The following is a 24956-nucleotide window of genomic DNA, read 5'->3' on the forward strand; positions in this document are numbered from 1 at the left end:
ACACAATATGCCTTCCTGGTGGAGACCCTGAGTTTGCTTAGTGACCATAGCATAAAAACAAAAGGATTTTGATGTTCCTAAAGTATAACTGGCCAGTGAAATGTCCTCCTTCACTTTAATTTTATCTATGTAATTTGTAGCCTATGTGGAGAATAACCGAGCTGGCAAGCACAAGCTGGCAATCACACAAACCCTCAGCAATCTCTAACTGCTACTTGCCCACATCCTTATTAATTCTCATCCTGGGTTTATAAGGAAATCAAGGTACATGCACTGATATTTTTTTCAAAAATTAATAGGAATGTATGGTCTTCGTATTAACTAAATAACTCTGAGCCCCAAGCCAGAAACAAGAGAAACCTCTTTTCCCATAAACTTTTGTGTCCCACTTCTCTCTCTCTCCCTCCCTCTCCTCTATCTCTTGCCCCCTCTCACTTTTCCCTCAAACCCCACATTTCAGCAATTACCTGTGAGAAAAGTCATAGCCAATGTCACTTCTAACCATCGGCTGCAACTGTTGACTCATCCAGACCATAGACTTACAATTCAATTCCCCCAGGATGGCAATTAAAGTCTTTTCCCAGGATGTCTTCTCTACAGAATAAAAGATAAACTCAGTTCCCATAAAATGTCACTTTGGACTATTTTTCTTTCTCTGTAACAGTTTGTTCACTCATTCTCTCAAGAAAGGGTAGGTCAACTCAGAAAAACCAGATTATAGGTGACAAGGTTGCTTGGTGAGCAGAGAATGAAAGCAAGGTTATTTTAATGTTCCTGAAACATGGTAGAACAGTGAAATGTCCTTCTTCACTCTACCTATAAACTGGTGTTGCTTATTAGCATCAGATCAAGTGGACAGAGTTGGAGAAACACTAACAACCTCATACTCTTTGATTCTCCTTTTAGGCACTATAAAGTCTAATGCCCTGTTTTCCTTTGCCAATCACATATTATTCTTTTCAAGATGATTTATCTCATATTAGTTACATTTAGATTGTTCTCTTCATGGTGAGATTTTGGGAGACATTCAGCATCAATAAACTATGATATCTAAAATGCTTTGAGGCTTCCAGATGTAACTGCCAAAAAAGAAGCAAACAAATCCATGTGCACACAGTGAAAGCAACACTTGCCATGTATTCATATCCCCAGAATCATTTGTCAAGAGACTAGGAAGATAGGGAAGAAAGGCCTTGCAATTAACATAGATGAAGCATGTTTTTTATTGGTTACCTCCTCCATTGTAGGCATTTAGCTTGAGCCTATGAACCATTCAAGGAAGCTGGTGACCCTAGTGAAATTGAGAAGGCACTGTCTTCTTTCCTAGATGTTATCCATTGAGAGTAAAGACAGGGGAAATTTCAGAGGCACCTTTGAAAATAGAAGTTCTTAGCCTGGGGCTACACATCTTCTCTCGCCCCCCAACCTTTGCTGTGAAAAGATTTCAGGGGATTGCTGATCTTCGATGGGAAAAATTTAACATTTTTATTTCCACTAACCTCAACCTGAAATTTAGTATTAACTTCAGTTTTTTAAAAAACCTCCTGAGAAGGAGTTTATAGGCCTTACCACACTGCCAAAGGGTTCCATGAAAACAAAAAAGTTAATAGCCCCTGCTCTAAAATGAAGGTCTTACTAGCTTAGTCTGGGTCCAATTTTTATCAAAAGTTGGATCAAAAACATTCCTAAAAATTGGACTAACTAAATACAGTTTTGTGGATACTTCTTATTACCCATAGACACAAATAGATTTGGTGGAGCCTCTATCAAGGAGTTTCCACTCTTTCAGAAATATGGACAGAATACATCTCCTTTATACCCTCTCTCCAGAGGGAGAAGGATAAAATGACATAACAGGACAATTAACGGAGGCATTGTAGATATGACAATGATGTATATTGGCAAGGTGGAGGAAGGCAGTCAGATCAAAATCTTTGTGCAGTTTGACATTAGTGGACTTTGTATGTGACTGCATGGAATTCCCCATCTTCAGTATCTGGATTCCTCTCAGCTGGCCTAGAGTTGGAGTTTGTGTCTTCTTCTGCATCATCTCACTCCAGATTGGTACAAAGGGATTGAGTCCTACTCTTGTATGGCTTGGAAATCCATGAAACCCTTGGGTAGATCCCTAATAGTCTTTGTGAGGGTGGTGGGAAAGAACCATGGAAATCAAGACTACTGAAGAGAATTCACCCCAATTAAAACTAATTAGGTTCTTGTCTGAGAAGGTGACACTGAGGGTCCCCCATGTCTACTCTAAAGTGATTCATTCATGTATTAAACAAGCATTTATTAATCAACTACTTGGTGCCATGCACTGAGCTATATTCTGAGGATACAAAGTCAAAAATGAAATAGTCCCTGGACTCAAAGATTGAACATTTTTGATGATACCCACAAAAGATGAGGGGTAGTGTGATATAGTGGTAAGAATGCTGGGTTTGAAATCAGAAAACTCTGGATAAATCACAATCTCTTGGGGCCTCATTTTCCTCATCTATAAAATTAGGAAGTTGGACTATTTGACTTCTAAGTTCCCTTCCAGGTATGTCTGATCCTAAAGTATCATCTCAATGTGCTAGTATCATCAGCATTATATTCACAAGCCATCTTTCCAAATAGAATATTTAAGCAACTCCTTCATATCATCCATTTGATTCTTATTTGTTTTATTTTCAGAGGTAATATTTTCTGACCTTATAGGTTAGAAATTATGAGAGTGCATCCCACTTGGAGACTTCTGTCTCCTATGTCCTGACTATAGGTATTATTCTTGTTTTGTTGACTACTTGCCTATTAATGGACATTTAAAAATTTCTTAACCCCCAGTGCATGAAAGGCTATCAGCTTATTTATTAAATGCTCATTAATGACAATAGGATAAGAAATAATAACAGAAATTTGAGACATGGCAATGTTTTAAAAGTAAATTGGTGTTATGTCTGCCATGTGTGTGCATAAATATATTTGATTTATATGCCACTATGGATACTCTTTCCTGTGTAATTGTATTTAAATGCCCCAGTGTCCTAAAAGGGGAGTTTAATATGACAATCATTAACTGGATTACTTTTAGAAAAACAAACTAATATTCATCTCTTCCTACTTGTGAAGTAGACCACAGACTAGAACATGTAAAACAATCAAGTAAAATGAAAAGTTGTTATGTCTTTCCTGTGTCTTAATGACCAACAGTGTGAAAAATTCCCTTCTTAAAGTACCAGAAATGTCCATTTTCAGGCGTTCCTCTTAAATAAAACATCCACAATACCCAGGCCCCTTCACAAAATAAATAAGGACTATAAACTTCATTGGGTGAATTCTGTCTTCATCTACTCTTGAAATGTGTGGACAAATTTTCTAGTAATTAAACAGCCCCAGGTGCTTCTATAATTGGCAGACTTTGTTAGGACCTGTCCATTCATTCTAATTCTGCTTGAAATTGGTCTGGAGTTGACCTTGACCGCTAGAGGAGTTCATTCTGATTAAGTTCTTAATCAGAATTGAAACAACCAGGAAATAAACACACACCATTCTTGGGAACGACTTTTTCTTCAGCAATTTTTAGAAAAACAAACAGCAATAACGCATAGGCAAATAAAAGGTGAGAAAATATTCTATTTCTATATTAATTTAAGCTTTACAAAGTAACCCTGTATGTTAGATAAGTGTAAGTATTGTTACTGTTTTACAAACAAAAAAAAATGAGACTTAGAGAGATGAAATGATTTGCTCATGGTCACACAGCAAATAATTGTAGGATTTAGGATTAGAACCCAGACCTCCTAACTTGAAGTGCTCTTTTTATTATGTCATGCTACTTTCCTCCATCATTGGTAACACCTTTGTTGGCTATATCTCTCATCAGCACTTGGGTTTTCTTTGCAAAGATGAACCCTGTTAATGTTGTTTCAATACTTCAAGGGCTGGGTACTTCCTCCATCAACATAGCTCACTATCCCTCTTTAATTGAGTAAATGGTCTTTAAGAGTTGATCTGACCAAAACAACACATGGTGATGAGTCTCTCCAGACTTAACTAGAATACCCTTCAGACATGTATTCAATTCCCAGACCTCTACTCAAAGCTCAGGCTTTCTATCTTAATCAAATCCATCAGAACTGCTCTACCCTTCAAGATCTCAGGGTCACATCCATATCACGATGATGTGTTAAAGTTGGATTTTAGTCAAGATGCTGTTGAATGAAATATTTTAAAACACTTTGACCCCAGTTACTCTTTGTTTTCTACTTCTGGTTTTTTTTCCTAGGGAGAACCTGGACCCATGGGGCTCCCAGGACTAGAAGGATTTCCAGGTATAAAGGTAAGACTGTCATAAAGCACCTGAATTAGAAGTACTATATGCTATTTGTCAGTCTGTCATGATGTTTTCACTAAGAGAAATGTTCTGCTGTATTTATTTCCAAGGGAAGCCCCTTAATTTAAAAGGACAGCAATGACACTGACAGATGGTTGTCTTTATCTGCAGTTGTAGATTTTATGTGGAGTTAGATAAACCTATCAGGAAATATGACCTCAAGTATGAAAATATATATTTATATATATATATATAGAGAGAGAGAGAGAGAGAGATGAATAAATACATGAAAAGAAACCTATATTTATGGAGTGAATATATACTTGTGTGTATATTTACATATGTATATGACAGAGAAAGAATACAAAAGCAGCATGGCATAATTCAGGGATTCTTAACCTAGGGCCTGCATACATTTTTAAAATATCTTATAATTCTTTTTTTCCCTTTGTAACCTTACCTGTTTTATTTTATGTACCTGAAAACATTAGTCTGAGAAGGGATCCTTAAAACTTTTCCAGATTGACAAAGTGATTCATGACATAGAAGAGGTCAAGAACCCATAGCATACTGATTATTGAAGCAAGGAAGTCCTGAGTTCAAATCATGCCTCTGACACATACCAAGCTATGTGACTCTGGAAAAGTCACTCTCAGTGTACTAGGCAATTCTCTAAGACTAAATGTTGCAGACATCTACCAAACATTGGTAGAGGGAGTTTTCTCATCTGGGAGTTCCTTGTACTAATGAAATTACAGGTCCAGACACTATCTTTATCCCATGATATACATATATGTACATATATATGTGTGTGTGTATATATATATATACACATATACATATATGCATGTACATGTCCATATACATACTCATATACATATAGAGCTAGGTGTTGTAGTGGATAGAGAATAGGATCTGGAGATAAGAAGAACTGAGTTCAAATCCATTCTCAGATACCTACTAGCTATGTGGCCCTGGGAAAGTCATTTAATCTCTGTTTGCTCCAGTTTCCTCAAATATAAAACAAGGATAATAATAGCACCTAACTCCCAGGCTTGTTGTGAAGACAAAATTTGATATTTATAAAGCCCTTTCTAATCTTCAAGTGCTATATCAGTGCTAGCTATGATGATGATGATGATGATGATGATGATGATGACAATGATGTATATGTACATGTATGATGTAATTCTTCCTGCAGAAAGCAAAATTCTTCTCTCAGGGAAACAAACAACTGGAAGTACCCTTGAAATAGTGTATTCTAAGTTCCCAGTCATACATTATTAAGTATGAAAAGTGGAAACTTCTACTTCCAAATTAATGGACAAAAATAGAAAAATAGGGCAGGTAGGTGGCACAGTGGATAGGGTACTGGGCTTGGAATTGGGAAGACTCCTCTTTTTTATTTCAAATCCAGCCTCGGACACTTATTAGCTGTATGACCCTGGCCGCTCAGTTTTCTCATTTGTAAATTGAACTAGAGAAGGAAATGGTAAACTACTCCAGTATCTTTGCCAAGAAAATCCCAGATGGGGTCACAAAGAGTCAGACATGACTGAAATGACTGAACAACAACAAAAATAGAAAAATAGCTAGTTAAAAACTCTTATTAAGGAGAGGTTATCCTTCTAGATACAGAAACTTTGTGGGCTTCTAACACATATGTAATATACATGCAAATATGTTATATATGTATACATACACATGTCATATTTATATATACATATGGAACTCCAGTTTAAACAACATTAATTACAGAATCTGATATTATTACTGTATCTAAGGGAGAGGGAACAGAATCAGTAGCAATATCTTAAGTGTCTATAGGAGAAACTATTTAAACAAGGGTTCCAAATGTATGTGTGTACACATATATGTGACTATATATATTATGACTATATATGTGACCCATATATATGTATATTATATGTGTACATACAAACATACATATGTATATATCCATACATGTGAATGCTGAAATAAGGGGGTGGGGGAAATGTGGCTGCTTTCATGAACTCATGTTTGTTTACCATATAGGAGTGACTAAGAGTGATGTGGCCTTCCTGTAGATATCAGATTTCTTCTCCAGAAGGAACATTTATATGACATAAGTCCATAAACACTGATATCTATGTGTAGTATAGAAAACTAGAAGGAGAAACTCTCACTAAATTACAAAAGGGTTTCAATTAATTATTTTTCCATTATCACTCATTAACTTGGAAGCAGCAGTTTCCACTCTTGATAACTTAAAACTAGTTGCTCAGAGTATAATATTTAAAAGATACATCCAATTTTTGTTCTTCCTAGAGAAGGACTATGCTTTTTTTAGAGAGGTCTATATAATAACCATAAAAACAGAATTTATATAGCATCTTAAGGTTTGCAAAATGCTTCATAAATATTAACACATTTTATCCTCACAACAACTCAGAGAAGTCAGTATTACTATTATCCTCATTTTTAAAATGAGGAAATTGAGGATGAGAGAAATCAAGTAATTCATCTAGAGTCACACAGCTGGTTTGTACAAAGCAGAGTTTGAACTCAGGTCTTCAGACTCCAGATCTACCTCTCTATCAACTGTGCCACCTAGATGCCTACATTTAATTACTAGTATATGTAGCAAATTAGATGATGCCTACATCACTCAGTCAATACTATATTTCTATGAATCCAGAAAGTGGTAAATAAACATGAGTTCATGAAAGCAGCCAGTTTCCCATTTTCTACCCATTCCATGTTTCTTCCTTCACTTATGAACTTGCCACACTTTGAGCAGACTCAAAGGTGTAATGGAAAGATCATTGGAGTAAGAGTCAGGAGATGTATGCCCTAGCTCCAGCTCAACTACTAAGTAACTATGTCACTTTGGGCAAGTTATTTAACCACTTTGGGCTTCAGTTTCCTCAAATGTAAAATTAGGGAGTTGGATTCAGTGCACTCTAAGATTTCTTTGGGCACTAAAAATCCTATCATCCTACTTACGGTCACCAGCATTCCTTTTTTAGTATAGTCAGCTGCTGATGACAGTGAAAGTTACCTAGGATACCAGATTACCTCATTTTCAAATGACTCTCATGAGAACAATTGAACCAGTGTACTGTTAAGAACAATTCAAGCTAAGTTTTCTTCCAACTGGAGAAATGCATATAGCTAGAACATCTTTAGTTGTTGATATTTTCATTTCCACCCTCCATGCAGAAAGATAAGTTTCTGTGCAGGTAGATGTTCAAAATGTTCAATCTTCTGACTAATGGCAATGTCTTTTTTTAAGCACATAAAAAAATAACATAGCCATTGTTTTAATGCTGTTTAGCATTACCTACATCACTTTTAATCAGTATATTTCTAATAGCTTAAACTTAGCCACAATATGTTTAGCTTCTTGTTTTTAAATATTCATATCGGAGCAGTAATAACTTGAATTCTTAGTTTCATTAAAGCCACTGTTTTTATTTTCGTTTCTTTACTAAGAAAAAAGGAAAGACCTGGTTGGTTTTATTTGTGTTATTATTGTTCAGAGCTGGGTCTAAACTTGTGATTTCATCAGTGTAGGTATTCTTCATAAGAAAACACTCTCCACTGGTGCCCATAGGTAACTCATCCACAACTTATAATCTTCAAGAGTTATCTGGGAGCACGAAGAGATTAAATGACTTGTCTAGGATTATAAAGCTCATGTATGCCAGAAGAAGATCTTAAACACCATAATCTTCCTAGCTCTAAGACACAATAAACTGTCGAGTCTCATCTCTGGTTATGCATGTTAATTATTTTTTCATATATGCTGCACCCCCAGCTACCATCTATTAAGTTTTAACCAGATGTAGAAGATTATTTTAACCAGTAACTTCATACCTAAGTATAGCATTTCTCCCACACTTTCATCAATCATTTGATTTTTATGGTTCTACAAAGAAGTTTCTGAAAGGATTTAATCTTTTTTATTTCTTCTGGTCAGGGAGATCGAGGCCCAGCTGGTTCACCAGGAATAGCAGGAATACCGGTGAGTTTATTGTATTTCACAGGAGGCGAAATTATTGTAAATTATATTTTGTTGATAAACTTATAAGTTTATGGCAAGATAATTAATGAAGGTTAAGAATGAAAGAAAAATTATGATACCAATTTGGTTGCCAGGACATAATGACACCATTTTCCCTCTTTCATTGTAAAATTATCCCCTTCAATATATTTTCAAGTTCTTAATTTAGTAAAGATTCCCCTATTTCCCAAGGAAAACTGGTTTCTAATCAAAAACAGTTCACAATGCAGATGCTTCTGTGTTTATTACTACAATGTTCATGCACATACTTTTTCCTCCTCTCCATTAGGGATCTATATCATCTCTGACCAGACTGGGGTTTATATGATCCCACGTTATTACCACCATGTGACTCTCCATTCTTTGTCTTTTTTTCTTCTTCTCTTTCCTTCATTTTCTATTTTGTACATTAATATGCTCTCTCTTTTCCATGTTCATTCTATTGAACTTCCGAAGCTCTAAAAGGCTACTGATGATAAGCAATATATAAGTACACAACTGCAATTTACAAATGCAAATTAGGCTTTTCTCTTCTTTATTTTATCTCCTAGTCCTTAGTTATAATCCTTGGCGCTCTAGAGATGATATCTGGTAGCCCCATTGTTCATTCACTTCAAGTTGCTTGCAGAAAGCTATAACCCGCCTTAGATTTCACTTAGCCCAGTTTCATTAGCTGAGCTTTATTACTGTTAATGTTTCCTCATAAATTAGTCCTTCAATCCTCTCAATCATTTTTGTTGCTCATTGGTGTCAGATATTTTAATCTATTCAAGGTCTCCTCAAATGAATAGAAAGTACAGCACAAAAGGTTGGAATCATTTAGCAGAACCCTGGAGATCATTCTAGTCTTCATTCAGGTTGCTCTAATTAAAATTTTGTGGTCACGCTTCATGAATAAAGGACCATTTATCCTTTTGCTAGGTGCCCCTGCAGAGTAAGTTCATGATAACTTCACAGAGGAGTCATTGGGAACATAGCACTTCAGGCAGCTATACAGATGCAGAGAGAAATATGGCAGGTTACCTGGTAGGACCAGAGCCATTCCCACTCTCCATTACTCCATTGAGCTACACATAACATATCAAGAGGATCAGAATACATCCTCAATCTGAATCCATTGTGGAGCCTCCTTGGTCACAACACTTGTTTAAATTGTTTTATACTCAGGCAAGAGAGGGAACAAGGAATAGTAGAGAAAGGGCTATCCTTAAAGTCAAAAAGACCTAGTTTCAAGCCCTGTTTTGGACACATCCTGGTTGTATGACCTTGGACAAGTCACTTAATCTCTCTGTGTTCCAGGTAACTCTATATTGCCTGCTTTGCATTGTGAGAGGAGGTTCCTTGTTTGGAATTCTTTATACCAATGAAATCACAGTTTTGGTACAACAACTAAAATAAAATAAAAGATTAGAAATAGGTAAACAAATAGTGATAACATGATGAGGTTGATTTTCTTAATAAACATATCAATTCAATTAAAATATATATGTATATACTTATGGAGAGAGAGAGACAGAGAGAGAAAGAGAGAGATAATGAGAATGTTGTGTATGAGACATTATGCTAGGGACTGGAGAGCCTCCAAAGAATAACAGTCTGTACCCCCTTTCCTACCTCCTTCCCATTTATTTATTTAATGGAGCTTATAGTATTAGTATGTATACATTAAATAGGAATTCTTCTTCAGAGTAGACACTTCCGAGGCTACTTGATCCAACCAAACTGCCATTGATCAGGACATTTTTGGAACTCCCTTTTTGGAAGTGCCATAAAAGCAAGTTTATAAGTCATACAAGAAAAGTAACTTAGGGGGCAGCTAGGTGGCGCACTAGCTAGAGCTCCGGCCTTGGAGTCAGGAGGACCTGAGTTTAAATCCGGCCTCAGACACTTGACACTTAACTAGCTGTGTGACCCTGGGCAAGTCACTTAACCCCCATTGCCTCAGCAAAAAAAAAAAAAAAAGAAGAAGAAGAAGAAGAAGAAAGAAAGAAAGAAAAGTAACCTTATTGGTTTTTTTTTTATTTTTCCCCCTTTGGCCAGAAACATACTTACACAGTTTATTATTCTCCTAAATTGACTCTTAATAAGAGTGGATATAATGTCCCTCCCCAAAGGGACATTAAGCATATTTGTAGGATCTGAATGGACTCCAAAGGCAATTCCAAGGGAGGAATTCTAAACAGATTTGGAGCAAATAGCAGATTCATTGGAATTGCTTCTAAGGTTACTTCTTTGAGGACAGTTAGATGGCACCATAGTGCATAGAGCACTGGGCCGTGAATTAGGAAAACTCATCTTCCTGAGTTCAAATCTGACCTCAGACAGTTACTAGTTGTGTGACCCTGGGCAAGTCACTTAACCTTGTTTGCTACAGTTTCTTCATCTGTAAAATGATCTAGAAAAGGAAATGGCAAACCACCAAATGGGTTTACGAAGAGTCAGACCCAACTGAAAACAACTAAACAAATGACTACTTTGAAGAAGGAAAATATCCTTTTAGCTGGATAAGTTCTAATATGTTTATATAAAATTCAGTCTCATTGTCTTTTAAACAGGTTCACTTCCTTCGTAACTCTCTTTTGGGATCTATAACCTCAGAGCCCAATAGCTAGATATAGCATTGATATAGTGTTTTAAAGTGTGTAAAGCACTTGTTAAATGTCATCTCATTTTATTCTCACGATAACCCTGGGAGTTAGGTTATATTATTATCCCTCTTTTACAAGTGAGGAAACAAGAGTCTCAGATAGGTTAAATAACTTGCCCGGGGTCACATGGCTAGGAAGTGTCTGAGATTGGATTTGAACCCGTCTTCCTCACTCCAGTTCCAGCACTCTACCAAGTTGTGCCACCTAGCTGCCTGAAATGGTCAGATGGTAATCCCATAGGCAAATGTACTCCTTCAAAATACAATGAGGAGTGGCTCTCTGTGCCATAATGAATATAATGTTTCTCTTTAATTTCTTTTCCAGGGAAAGTCAGGAGCCCCAGGGCCTCCAGGAGTGCCAGGAGAACCAGTGAGTACCTCTTTAGCATCTGAACTCTTTTCAATACATGTTTTGAAGTCAACAATTATTCACATACAAATGTGTGTGCCTCTGTGTGTGTCTTTAAGGGTGAAAGAGGGCCTATTGGAGATATTGGCTTCCCTGGGCCTGAGGGACCTGCAGGAAAACCAGTAAGTTTTAAATGTTGATTTGCTTATTTGTTTGTTTTTTATTTTGTTTACCAATTTCCAATAGGTATGATTCTTTTTTTATTAATTTATTTTGATTTATCAACAATCACTTCCATATGCTTTTGAGTTTAAAATTTTTCTCCCCCTTCCTCCCCACCACCCTCCCCAAGACAGCACACAATATGATATAGGCTATATATATACATTCTTATTAAACATATTTTCAGATTAGTGATGTTGTAAGTAAAAATTAGAGCCAATAGGAGGAACCACCAGAAAGAGGAAACAAAACTCAACAGAAGAGAAAAAAAATAGCAAATAGTATGCTTTGATCTGCATTCAAATTCCACAGTTCTTTCTTTGAATCTGGATAGCATTTTCCATCACAAGGCCTTTGGAGATGTATTAGATCCTTGTATTGCTGGGAAGGGTTAAGTTTATCAATATCGGTCATCACACAATGTGGCTGTTATTGTGTACAACGTTCTCTTGGTTCTGCTCACTTCACTCAGCATCAGACCATACAAGTCTTTCCAGGTTTTTCTGAACTCAGCCTGTTCATCATTTCTTATAGTATCTCATTACACAATAGTATTCCATTGCATTCATATACCACAACTTGCCCAGTCATTCCCCAATTGATGGGCATCCTCTCAATTTCCAATTCTTTGCCACCACAAAAAGAGCTGCTATGAATATTTTTGTACATATGGGTCCTTTCCCCATTTGTACAATCTCTTTGGGATATAGCCCTAAAAGTGCTATGGCTGGGTAAAAGGGTATGCATATTTTTATAGTCCTTTGGGCATAGTTCCAAATTGCTCTCCGAAACGGTTGGATCAGTTCACAACTCCACCAACAATGCATTAGTGTTCTAATTTTCCCACATCTTCTCCAATATTTATCATTTTCTTGTTTTCTCAGGTTGGCCAACCTGATAGGTGTGATGTGGTACCTCAGAGTTGTTTTGATTTGCATTTCTCTAATCAATAGAGATTTAGAGCATTTTTTGATATGACTATAGATGGCTTGAATTTCTTCATCTGAGAACTGCCTCTTCATATCTTTTGACCATTTATCAATTGAAGAATGACTTGTATTCTTATAAGCTTGGCTTAATTCTCTATATATTTTAAAAATGAGGCCCTTATCAGAGAGACTGGTTGTAAAAATTCTTTCCCAATTTTCTACCTTCCTTCTAATCTTAGTTGCGTTGGCTTTGTGCAAAAACTTTTCAATTTAATGTAATCAAAATTATCTATTTTGCTTTTTGTAATGTTCTCTATCTCTTGTTTGGTCATGAATTCTTCTGTTCTCCATAGATCTGATAGGTAAACTATTCCTTGCTCTCCCAGTTTGTTTATAGTATCAGCCTTTATATCTAAACCATGAGCCCATTTTGACTTTATTTTGGTATATGGTGTGAGATTCTGGTCTATGCCTAGTTTCTGCTGTACTCTTTTCCAGTTTTCCCAGAAGTTTTTTTTTCAAAGAGTGGGTTCTTATCCCAGAAGCTGGGGTCTTTGGGTTTATCAAATAATAAATAGATCACTATAGTCATTGGCCACTGTGTCTTGCATATTTAACCTATTCCACTGATCCACCACTCTATTTCTTAGCCAGTACCAAGCAGTTTTGATGATTGCTGCTTTATAATACAATTCAAGATCTGGAATGGCTAGGCCACCTTCCCCTGCATTTGTTTTTATTAGTTCCCTTGACATTCTGGACCTTTAGCTCTTCCAAATAACTAACTCTATAAAATAATTTTTTGGTAGTTTGACTGGTATGGCATTGAATAAGTAAATTAGCTTAAGTAGAATTGTCATTTTTATTATATTAGTTCAGCCAACCCATGAGCAACTGATGGTTTTCCAACTATTTAAATCTGACTTTATTTGTGTGAAAAGTGTTTTGTAATTGTGTTCATAGAGTTCCTGGATTTGTTTCGGGAGGTAGACTCCTAAATATTTTATAATGTCTACAGTAAGTTTAAATGGAATTTCTCTCTCTATCTCTTGCTGTTGGGCTTTGTTGGTAATATATAGAAATGCCAATGATTTATGTGGGTTTATTTTATAGCCTGCAACTTTGCTAAAGTTGTTTATTATTTCAAGTAGTTTTTTACTTGATTCTCTAGGATTCTCTAAGTATAACATCATGTCATCTGCAAAGAGTGATAGCTTGTTTCTTCTTTGCCTATTCTAATACCTTCAATTTCTTTTTCTTCTCTTTTTGCTAAAGCTAGTGTTTCCAGTATGATATTGAACAACAGTGGTGATAATGGACATCCTTGTTTCACCCCCGATGTTACTGGAAATTCTTTCAGCTTGTCCCCATTACATATAATGCTTGCTGAAGATTTTAGGTAGATGCTATTTATTATTTTAAGGAAGACTCCATTTATACCTATGTTCTCTAGTGTTTTTAATAGGAATGGGTGTTGTATTTTGTCAAAAGCTTTTTCTGCATCTATTGAGATGCAATAGGTATGATTCTTAGGAGAATAAATGAGAATTAAGATTAAATAAGAAAACCATCAAGAAAATTATTCCAAATTCAGCAAAGAACCTTTCATTTGGTGATTCAGCCCTGAGTAAGTCCATTCAGCATGAGTTACTAACTTTGTTGCCAGATATGGTGTTGGAATGCGTCCAGTTTTATCAAAATGTGCTAAGGATTTAGTGATTCTTCCCTAATCCTCAAACACTCTTAGGAGTTTTGGTGGGGAATGTTTTGCCACATAATCAAATATAGGAAGATAGGAGCATCATAGACATCCCACTTGGATCTTAGGCAAAAAGCTTAAATGTCAATTAGTTTTTTTGTTGTTGTCCTACTTCCCTTTTTTATCATTGCTAGACAAACTAAGCTTGATGGTAGAAAGAGTGTTGGCTCAGAGCCAGGAAGACCTACCATAAGGTACATACCATAAGGTCACATACCAGCTATGTGACCTTGGGCAATCAATTTCCTTCTCTCAATCTCAGTTTTCAGAATCAAATGAAATAACATATGTAAAGTGCTTTGCAAATCTTAAAGCACTAGATAAATAAGTACCGTTTATTATTATTATTATTATTATTATTATTATTATTATTATTACACTGTCTGTGTAAATCACTAGCTTGACACATATTGTTTCATGGTATCTTGAAGGAGTGTGTTACTACTAATATATAGCATCAAAATGACATTATAGCAAACATCTCTACTAAGGCAAGTATTTTCTTTAAGAAAAATATTATAATATCCTTCCACTGGAAATGAGAGTTTGAAGGAGAGAAAGGTAAAGGAGAAAATCATTTCATAAGATTGTAGACTTAGAACTGCATAACCAGTCCCCTTCCTATCTTTCCAATATTCGAAAATTTCACTCCCCTTCATTTAGTCTATGATCCAGACACACTGACCTACTTGCACAGACCTAAAACACAACCCTCCATCACCCTTTTCTGTGCCTTTGCACTGGCTGTCCATCATTCCTGGAACGTGCTGTTTCTTCCCTTTATTCTTGGTTTACCTGGCTTCCTTTAACTCTCAACTTAAGTCATTGCATTCATCAGAGTTCTTCTTGTCTTTTCCAATCTGTTTGTTTTTACATTGCTATTGTTATACTATAACTTGTTCTCCTAGTTTTACTTACTTCACTCTGTGTCAATTCATACAAGTCTTCTCAGGTTTCTCTAAAACTATCACCTTCATTGTTTCTTATGGTACAATAATGTTCATTCATATACCATAATTTGTTCAAGTCCCATCTTCTGCAAGGGACAGTTCCCTGTCCTCTCAGTTACTAGTATTTTCCCCCTTAAATTACTTTCCATCTACTATATAGCTTATATATAGTTAATTATTTACATGTTATTACATGTTACATATTACATCACATTAAAATATAAGCTCCTTGAGGGCAGGAACTGCTTTTTCTTTCTTTGCATCAGCAGCAGTAGCACAGTGCCTGGCACATGATAAGCACTTAATAAATACTTGTTGACTGATTTACTGACTAGAACTCAAAGTGACCTTTGAAACCGTTGAGCCCAATCCGCTCATTTTACAAATGAGGAAACTGAGGCACAGAAAGGGTAAGCCTTTGAGAATCATCAACTCATGATACCATAGAATGTCAGAACTGAGAATTTTAGCTGGACTCAAGCTAGTTAGCTCAGTTGTAGAGCAACAAACCAATACCCAAAGGCTATAAATTCAGTCCCCCTGTGGGCCACTTACTTTTGCTCTGTTTCAGAACCACAGAGTATATCCTTTACTCCTGTCAGTAATCTAGAGATTGAATGCCAATAGTTCTCAGAGGAAATTGGGTGAGATAACGTGAACCAGTCTGTACAAATCCACACCCATCAGTAGAAAAACAATTCTACAGGCGGCGGATTAAGAGCAAGAGTCCCAGGACTTCCTGCTTAACATGATGCTTTGCAAATAGTAGGCATTTAATAAATGTTTGCAGGAAAGAAGAAAGACAGTATACAGATTTTCTTTAGTGAGCTACAAAAGACAAGGAGGGCTAACATGATCTTTGAAGACAGTGAATTAAATTTTTACGCTAGATTTATCTTCTTTTCTCCAAGTGACAGAATTGGCTCCTTTCACATCCTCTCCTTAATCAGCTTTATCTTCTTTGCCTGTGTTTCTGATATAATAAATTCTGTGAACCTTATACTTCAAGTAACATGTTCTTATTTAAAGTACTCACCATCATTCCCAGGATGTTTCTGAGAGCTTGAGAGACTTTGGTTGGCTTATCAACCATGACAGATTTTAGTGTAATTTACAGCAGTGAAAACACACAGTTGTCTGCACTTCCATCCTCATAGAATCCATCCTGGCACAATTCAGGTCTCTTAGGCTTTTCAGAGGAGCATGTCCATGCAATTGCCTGCTGGCTAAGAAATCATTTTCCTTACCTTGATCTCTCCCTCTTCAAATCAAATCTCAAAAACACATCTGCAGTTAGGACTCTAGGTATTTGACTTGACCCCAAGTGCTTTTGCTTCTCACATCTCCCAGACAATAGTCCTCCCAATCTCATAAATCTACTAGTGGGGCTCTGCTTTATTATCACCTCAAGAATAGCCCTGCAAAGTTCAGGAGACTTCACAATTTCTAATAAAAAAGCATTTATTAGTACTCTCAATGACAGTGATTAAGGGTTCTCTCCTACTTCCTTCACCATGTGCCTACTGAGAGATATGAAGCCATCTTTTGATTGGCAGGTTATTTCATGGCAGGAATTTACTCCAACCATACAGTGAAACTTGTTTCGAGTTTCAATTGAAGACATTTAATGAGAGTTGCTCTGTACAGGAATATATTAGAGGACAGTGGTGCTTTGACTCACATTACCATGAAAATCTACCATAGCAACTACCTGGGGGCATCCAGATTTTACAAGGAATCTTATGCACTGGGATCTGTAACTAGCAAGTAATAAGAATAAGAATAGCTAACATTTTTTATTATGTGTATACACATATGTATATTGTGTGAATATATATTACATATATATTTATATATGTATATATATATAGTTTACAAAGCACTTGACATAGATTATGACATTTCATTCTCACAACAAACCTAACTCATTCTCACAACCAACCTAACTCATTCTCACAATCAATATAACACATTATTATTGTCCCCATTTCACAGATGAGGAAACTGAGCTCCTCAAGGTAGAGGAACTTGTTCAAAGTTGCACAGCTAACAAGTGAATTTGAACCCTGGTCTCTTGTCTCCAAGGCCATGGCCCTCTCCATTATACCATACTGCCTCATCAGTATGATCTAGGTTCTAATTGACAAGGTCACAGAACAATTCCCTTAAGTGTGAGTCACCCTATTGAAACATTTCCCTCCCTATGCTTTCTTTTCCTTTCCCTGTACACCCAGATACAGGTAACAATGATTTCTCTCTTTTTACAGGGAATAAATGGAAAAGATGGATCACCAGGTCCTCAGGTATGACAACTACATTTAAAATCAGATTTATAGTCACCTGCAGACAACTTAATACTGTTTAGACCAGTCAGATGTTGGCAAATATGTGTCTCAATTATGATATTTTTTTCAGGGCCCAATGGGCAAGCCTGGAGACAGAGGACCCAAAGGAGAACGTGTATGTATATAACCATTATTATCATTTGAGTTGATCTACTATAACTGGCATTATCATTGCTCTGTTACTACAGAATGGATATAAGTATAGTTACTTTTCCTGAAAACCTCATAATTTAAGGTGAATGAAGATGTAGGGAGAGAATAGGACCCCAAGGCTAATGGGGTACTGGTAGGCATGCAGGAGACCCTACCGCAGTAAGCTACATTGCCAGTGTTTCGTGCCTGCCAGCAATAGACATTTCAGCCGCAGTGTTTATGTAATGGGAGTACATATGTAACTGTTTAGTCTCCACGACTACCATACTCCCATAGCTTCCTACCTTCATGTGATGGTCATTTAAATTCAGCAAGCCTTTAATAAGTGCTTACTCTATTCAAGGTGGTGGGTATACAGAGATAGATATGACATATCCCTGCTTTCAAGGGCAGTTTATAATCTAATGGAAAGTACTTGGGGGAAAGGCATAACCATAAATGACTGATAACAAGTAGAAGTGCTAAGGGCAATGGCAAGATCTAAGCAAAGTGCTATGGGTAATTTAAGGAATGAAAACTCACCTCGGAATGAGGAAGAGGGAAAAGAATGGATGACTTCATGAAGGATGTAGTACCTGAGTTTGACCATGACTGTGAAGAGAATGAGGGATTTCAATAAAGATTAGGTGAACCCTTTCATGGCAGGGATAATGATATAAGCAAAAGCAGAGAAACAGGAGAAGACAGAATGAGAAGGAGAGATAGGAATAGGGGATGGTGAATATTCCAGTTTGGCTAGACTACAGAATGCATGATGGAGTATTGTATAAAATAACTCTAGAAAAATGGGGTTGGAACCAAATTTGGAGGCCCTTTGAGTGCTTGAATCAGAGTTTATATTGTATTGGCAGGCACAGGGAAGCCACTACAGTTTTGTTTTGTTTTTTATTAGAGGAATGATGTTATCAGAGCAGAGCATTTGCAAAGGGCAGTAATGTAAAGGATGGATTGATTGTAAAAGGAATAAACTGGAGTCAGGAAGACCAATTAAATGGATTTATTTTCTAAGTCAGAAAAGAGAAGAGCATTTGCCATAGAAAGAGAAAGGAGGGGTTGGATATCAGGAAGCTTGTGAAATCAGAAATGAGATAACTGGCCAACTGATCATGTTAAGGATTTAGGGAGAGAGAAGAATCCAAGATTACTCTGAAGTTTTTTTTTTTTAATTTGGGTCTACATCTGTGATTTCATTAGTGAAAGAAACTCAGTTTGTGAAACTCCTTCCAATAATAAGATTTCAACTCATCTGCAGCCTAAAGTCTTAGACACTTGGGGTTCATCTCCATAGATATGATTGTTGAAGCCATATGAGTATATGAGTTGACCAAGGTAAGCAATGCAGAGAGTGACAAACCATCAGACAAAGATAGGACTTGAAGGGATGGGAGAAGGCTAAGTAACCAGCAAAGGAGGCCAAAAAATAAGTGGTCAGAGAGGTAGGAAGAATGAAGAATCATAGAAGATAATGTAACAGAGGTATTAACGGGACAAGAAGGAAAATGGTGATAATCAACTATTAAATGTTGTAATGAGATTAAAAATTGGGGCAAAGGAGAAAAGTACATTAAGTTTGGCAATGTGGTGGCCCTGGATGACCTTGGGGAGAATTGTTCCAGTAGATGGTGGGGAGGGAAGCCGTATTACAAAGGGTTGAGGAATGAGTGACTAGTGAGGAAGTGGAGAAAAGAAGTATAGACTCTTCTTTCTAGAAATCTGACAATGAAAAACAAGAGATAGGATGATAAGTTTGAAAAAATGTCAGGGTCAAGGAAAAGGGTTTGTTTTAAAAGAACCCTACCTCCACAAAGTTCTATTCCAATGTCTCAATGGCATGAAGATGGCACTATGCCAGTGAGGTGTAAGCTCATACTGATCCCAGTGAGGCCTCAAGTGACAGGCTGAGTATGCTGTCTGAGGACCAACCCAGATAAGTATGGTTCATAACCATTATGTTGGCCACTACATAAAGAATTATTTGGCCCTAGCAGGCAAAGGAACAAAGAAAAATAAAATTCTCAAACCCATGTGACACTCTCCTACTTCCTAAGTGACAGTGAGGAGAAAAATCAAATCATCCGTAAACCTTAGTAGGTTCTCTAAATACGAGACCTTTGTGCAATGACAAACTGACATAATAATCTTCAATAACGGAAGTTTAAAATATTTATATAGTACCTGCTATGTGCCAGGCACTGTGCTAAGTGTTTTACAAATACTATCTCATTTGATTCTAAAGACAACCCTGGGAGGTAGGAGCTGTTATTATCCCAATTTTACAGTTGGGGAAACTGAGGCTTAAGAGAGGTTAAGTTATTTGCCCAAGATCACACAGCTAATAAGTGTCTGAGGCTAGATTTGAATTCAGTTCTTCCTGATTCCAGACCCAGCGCTCTGTCCACTGTGCCATCTAGTTGCCATGGTAAAGCTTAATAAATGCTTTAGCTAATCTAATCTGGTATGTACAAAGGCAACAAGAAACATCATTTCAGGGACACTTGATCATCTCCTCTTATGAGGCTCACAATAAGTATAAACAAAAAGATCAGTTTTAGCTCGTGTACCAACACCTGTTACAGATAATAAAAAGGTGGAGAAATTCTACGAAGAACTTGACAAGATCCTCCAAATCAATTCAAAATAAATGTTGACACCCAAAAACTCCAAAGCAAAGGTGGGTGGGCACTGGGAAAGGCAAAATATATATTGGAAAATGCATCTCAGTTTTGAGAAATGAGAAGCCAAAGACTTGTGTAGCCCCTTATCAGCTGGCCAAATGACTCCTTTACCACACTTAGGTGCTTCATTTGTAAAGTACTCTGAAATTTCACACCTATATATAAAAAAACTATATTTTAGAAGAGAATCAGAAGGTCCTGGATATGGCAAACAATGAATAACAACAAAAAAAAATGAAAATGGCATCCACTGCCACATAGGAAAAACACTGATTACTAATATTGGAATCATATAAGAGCCAGCTAGTTCGGTGCAGTCAGACTATCCACTAGTTACACTAAAGGTTAAAATCAACATTAGTTTAGTCAACCAATCAGTCAACAGGTACTTATTATGTGCCAGAAACTGTGCTAAGTAAAAACAGTACCTACCCATGAGAGACTGGATTAGAAGAAAGGATAAAGATAAGGAGACCATTTGCTAACCTAAAGGAGTCACCATAATGAGAAGGCAGAAAGAACCCAGAAAATGCCAGACAGTTGTTCTTTTTGACAGATGGTAAAACATGGTAGCCAAGGGCAATGCCAGAGTAGAGTACAAATTCATTCGTAAAAAATACAGAAAAACATGGCATAAATTTAAGTTCAGTGTAGCCTTATAAAACAGACAATAAGCAGTAGGAGCAAAAACACGTTTATAGAAGACTTGGAATGAGACAAAACACAACCATATCATCCCAAAAGCATTTTAAATGAAACTAGCAAGAGGATATCAAATGTTGGAATGCTTTCGTGTTTCAAAAGATCTGTAATTTTATCACTGTTGGCACACCCTCCAATGGTGCAGATAACCACTAATACATATATCATCCCATCCAAATCTTCTTCATGTCCTCCTGCAAATCCTCCACAGAAAGGTCATTTACCATGCTAGTGGTCTTCCTCTATATGTCTTGACATTGCCTGAATACACATTGAGTACATGGGCTATCCGTCTTTTATCCCCTGCTCTTACAACATAACTGGTCTCTCATCTTCTTCAAGTAATACATCTCCTAATATTTCTACACTGTTTTTGATATACAATCCTTTTGTCATATGCTGTAGCTTATTCACATCCATCGTGCATTTCTATATTGCTCCTGGGATTACCTGCAATTTAAATTCTTTGAAAATAGAAAGCACTCCATGATTTGTAGCCATGTTGCATCATAGGAAGACTATTGATATTAAAAATGTGGGCCTTTATTTCATGGAGAAACTTGGAGTCTTCAGAATCATTGTGCTACTCTCAATGGGCAATCTAATGCACTCTCTTCCTCCTGTTCACATTTGGGATCAGTTCATTGTAAAATCTGAAGTCTCTCTAAAATATACATACCAGGGGTAGCTAGGTGGCTCAGTGGATAGAGCACCAACCCTGGATTCAGGAGAACCTGAGTTCAAATCTGGCCTCAGACACATAACACTTACTAGCTGTGTGACCCTGGGCAAGTCACTTAACCCCATTGCCTAGCCAAAAAAAGGCTAAACAAACAAAACAAACAAAAAATAAAAAAAATAAAATAAAATATACATACCAAGATTTGTCTAAAGTATACATAATCAACCCCATGGGCTGACCATTCAACTGAATATCATAGTCTGTGCAAAACACATTCTTCATCCACTTGGTTTTTTATACATGGATAGTGAGGCCATACTCTTTGGAGTGATTATCTATGTCATTTAGGAGGCTCTGCAGTATAACAGAACATAATGCAATTACCATTCATTCACAATTGGCAGTATAGGGAGGACCTCGCTATTTATAAGGAACCTCCATTCTATTTAGACTCTGCTGGACTATATAGGACAGAGGAAAATATCATTGGCAATTACATGCCTTCCTGTTTTATGCCTCATCCAAGTTTAATGAGAGTCATTATAGTTGATTCAGTTGTTATACTTTTCACGGAATGTTGTATGATTTTAACATATTTAGAGGAGACATTTGGTCAAAGGAGAGTCCTTGGTGACCTTCTGCACTACTGAATCAGAAGCACACTATTATATTATATTATCTATACTTTCCAATGAGGTTTGTTGTTGTAAAGATGTAAACATAGAACATTATTTGCAAAAAACAAGCCTATTATCTTCTCTCACTGTTACCAAGGATTTCTGTTATACATGTATAGGTTATTCGAATAAAGATTTTGTGGAGACTGGAAAATTTTCACATTAGTCAGAAATTACCAATATTTCCTTGATTTTTTTCTTCAGCGGCAGCTAGTTAGCACAGTGCATAAAGTGCTGGACCTGGAGCCAGGAAGACTTGAGCTCAAATCTGATCTCAAATGCTTACTAGCTATATGACCCTGGGAAAGTCATTTAACCTCTGTTTGCCTCAGTTCCCTTATCTGTAAAAGGGGAATAATAGTAGCACCTGCTTCCCAGGGTTGTTGTGAGGATCAAATGGGATAATAATAGTAAAGTGCTTAGCACATGGCCTAGTAAGTGCAATTATAAATATTAACTATTTACTATAATAACTTTCCCCCAATGATTTGGTGTCTTCTCTTTTGGTGAAGTACAGTTAAAAAGAGTGATGAATTTGGAGTCAGAGGACCTGTCCCCAATCCTGGTTCTACTCTTTACTACCTGAATGAACTTAGGCAACTTGTTTAACCTCAGTTTTCTCATCTCATTTGAACTAAATTACCTCAAAGTTGTGGGCAACCCAAAAAATAATGAAGAAATGCATTGTGGCTGAAAACGAAGTGTAACATATTTCCAATTGTGGTGTAAGTGAAAGAATTTAGCTAAGAGACATTGCCAAGAAAATTCATAAGCAATAAATAAGTGGATTGGTCCTGCTGCAAGAGAAAGGGATAACAGATGGACAGTCCAAGTGCTATCCTTGTACCCATCCTCCTAGAACAGGATGTCCATAGGCATCTCAAACTCAACATGCCCAAAAAGTAACTATTTTCTTCACTAAACCCATCCCTTATTCAAACCTCCCTTCCTGTATGGGGAATCACCATCCTACCAGTCAAATCTGCAAAGTTAATATTTACAAATAAAATTTACAAAGACAATTAAAAAATTATCCAAACTTCTTCCTAAAACAAAGGACCATCTTTTTCCATACCAGTTAAAGTTATAAAACATAAATTCATAAACATCCTAATTAGCAAGTTTAGGAATTCCCCTAAGAAATGGCTGGCATGAGGTGGGAAAAGGAACAGAGGAGATAAATGGTAGGAGCTGTGCAAAGTTGAGAATATACAGGAAAGGAATACTGGAGAGTCAAGGAGATGAGGGATCAATGGTTAGAAGAAAAAGTATTGGAAAGAATTGACTGATCATAGATACTACACCAAAAGAGGGTTAAAACTGGGCTGAGAAGAGAATAAAACCAGAACAAGAATGATAACTTTGTAGGAAGAAGGAAGATATAAGGGATTGAACTTCATAACGAGGATAAAGAAGAAATGCCTTGCACTTACATAGTAACATAAGCTTTAGAAAGTTCCTACTTTACAACTCTGTGAAGCAGGTACCACAAGTATTATTAGCCCCATTTTACAGAAAAGAAAAAAAGTTCAGAAATGATCAATGATTTATTCATTCTCAGAGTTTCTAAATCTCAGAACCAAGATTTATATTCATGATGCCTGACTCCAAGCCTCCACTTTCAAATAAACTACAGCTTATTTGAATAGAGCTATGGACCAGGTAAAATTCCATTTTCAACTGAGTTCTCTCCTGAGGTCCAGTACTGTGCTCCCACCTATCTGCTGGACATCACCACCTGAGTGGCTCACTATAAGCCCAAACTCAACTTCAAAAGTGTATTCATTAAATTCTTTCCAAAATCTGCACCTTCTGAAAGTTATTTCTGCTGATAACACCCTCGTTCTCCCAGGCACCTAGGCTCAAAACCTTGGAATCATCTTTGGCACTCCCTCATCTTTTACATACAATTAATCACTGAGTTCTATTGATTTGACCTTCATGGTATCTCTCACATCTGTCTCCTTTCCCCCTCACCCTTTCAGTATCCTAGTTCAGACCCTAATTGCCTTATCCTCAGCCTATTTTACAAGCCTTCTAACTAGACTCACTAATTCACATCTCTCCCCTTTCTAATCCAGCATTCTTATAGCTTACCAAACAATCTTTCTGGTACACAACTGACCATATAACTTCCATGGTCAGGTCCCTTCATGTTCACTTCCTGTTGCTTAAAGAATAAATTACAGATTCCTTAAGACTTTCCAGAGTCTGACTCCAGCTCATCTTTCTAGCTTATTCTATGTACTCCATATTTCAGCTAAACTGAAATGTGATCTGTTCCTGAGGTCTTCCAGCCATCTCCCAACTTTCCATTTGTGTAGTGGGTCATCTTTTCAGAATACAGTACATTTTCCTTCAGTATGGCACAGTGGATAGCATCCAGAACTTGAAGTCAGGGAGACTTGAGTTCATGTTTCTAATATTTCCTAGTTGTATGATCATGCGAAGGTCACAACCTCTCTGAACCTCAGCTTCTTCATTTGTTTAAAAAAAAAAA

At 36.7% G+C, this 24956-nt stretch overlaps 1 protein-coding gene across 1 annotated transcript in view; it reads left to right on the top strand.

Annotated features, from left to right (window-relative positions):
- The window catches only part of COL19A1 (collagen type XIX alpha 1 chain), a 394072-nt gene that overhangs the window by 339355 nt on the left and 29761 nt on the right, over nt 1–24956 (top strand). The window contains exons 40-45 of the mRNA XM_027852948.1: nt 4271–4324; nt 8283–8327; nt 11339–11383; nt 11482–11544; nt 17490–17525; nt 17638–17682. Coding sequence (XP_027708749.1) covers nt 4271–4324; nt 8283–8327; nt 11339–11383; nt 11482–11544; nt 17490–17525; nt 17638–17682 — 288 coding nt within the window. The remainder of the gene's footprint in view (nt 1–4270; nt 4325–8282; nt 8328–11338; nt 11384–11481; nt 11545–17489; nt 17526–17637; nt 17683–24956) is intronic.

This window comes from Vombatus ursinus, unplaced genomic scaffold, assembly GCF_900497805.2.
Source record: "Vombatus ursinus unplaced genomic scaffold, bare-nosed wombat genome assembly UNPS02009835.1, whole genome shotgun sequence".
Taxonomy (NCBI): Eukaryota; Metazoa; Chordata; class Mammalia; order Diprotodontia; family Vombatidae; genus Vombatus; species Vombatus ursinus.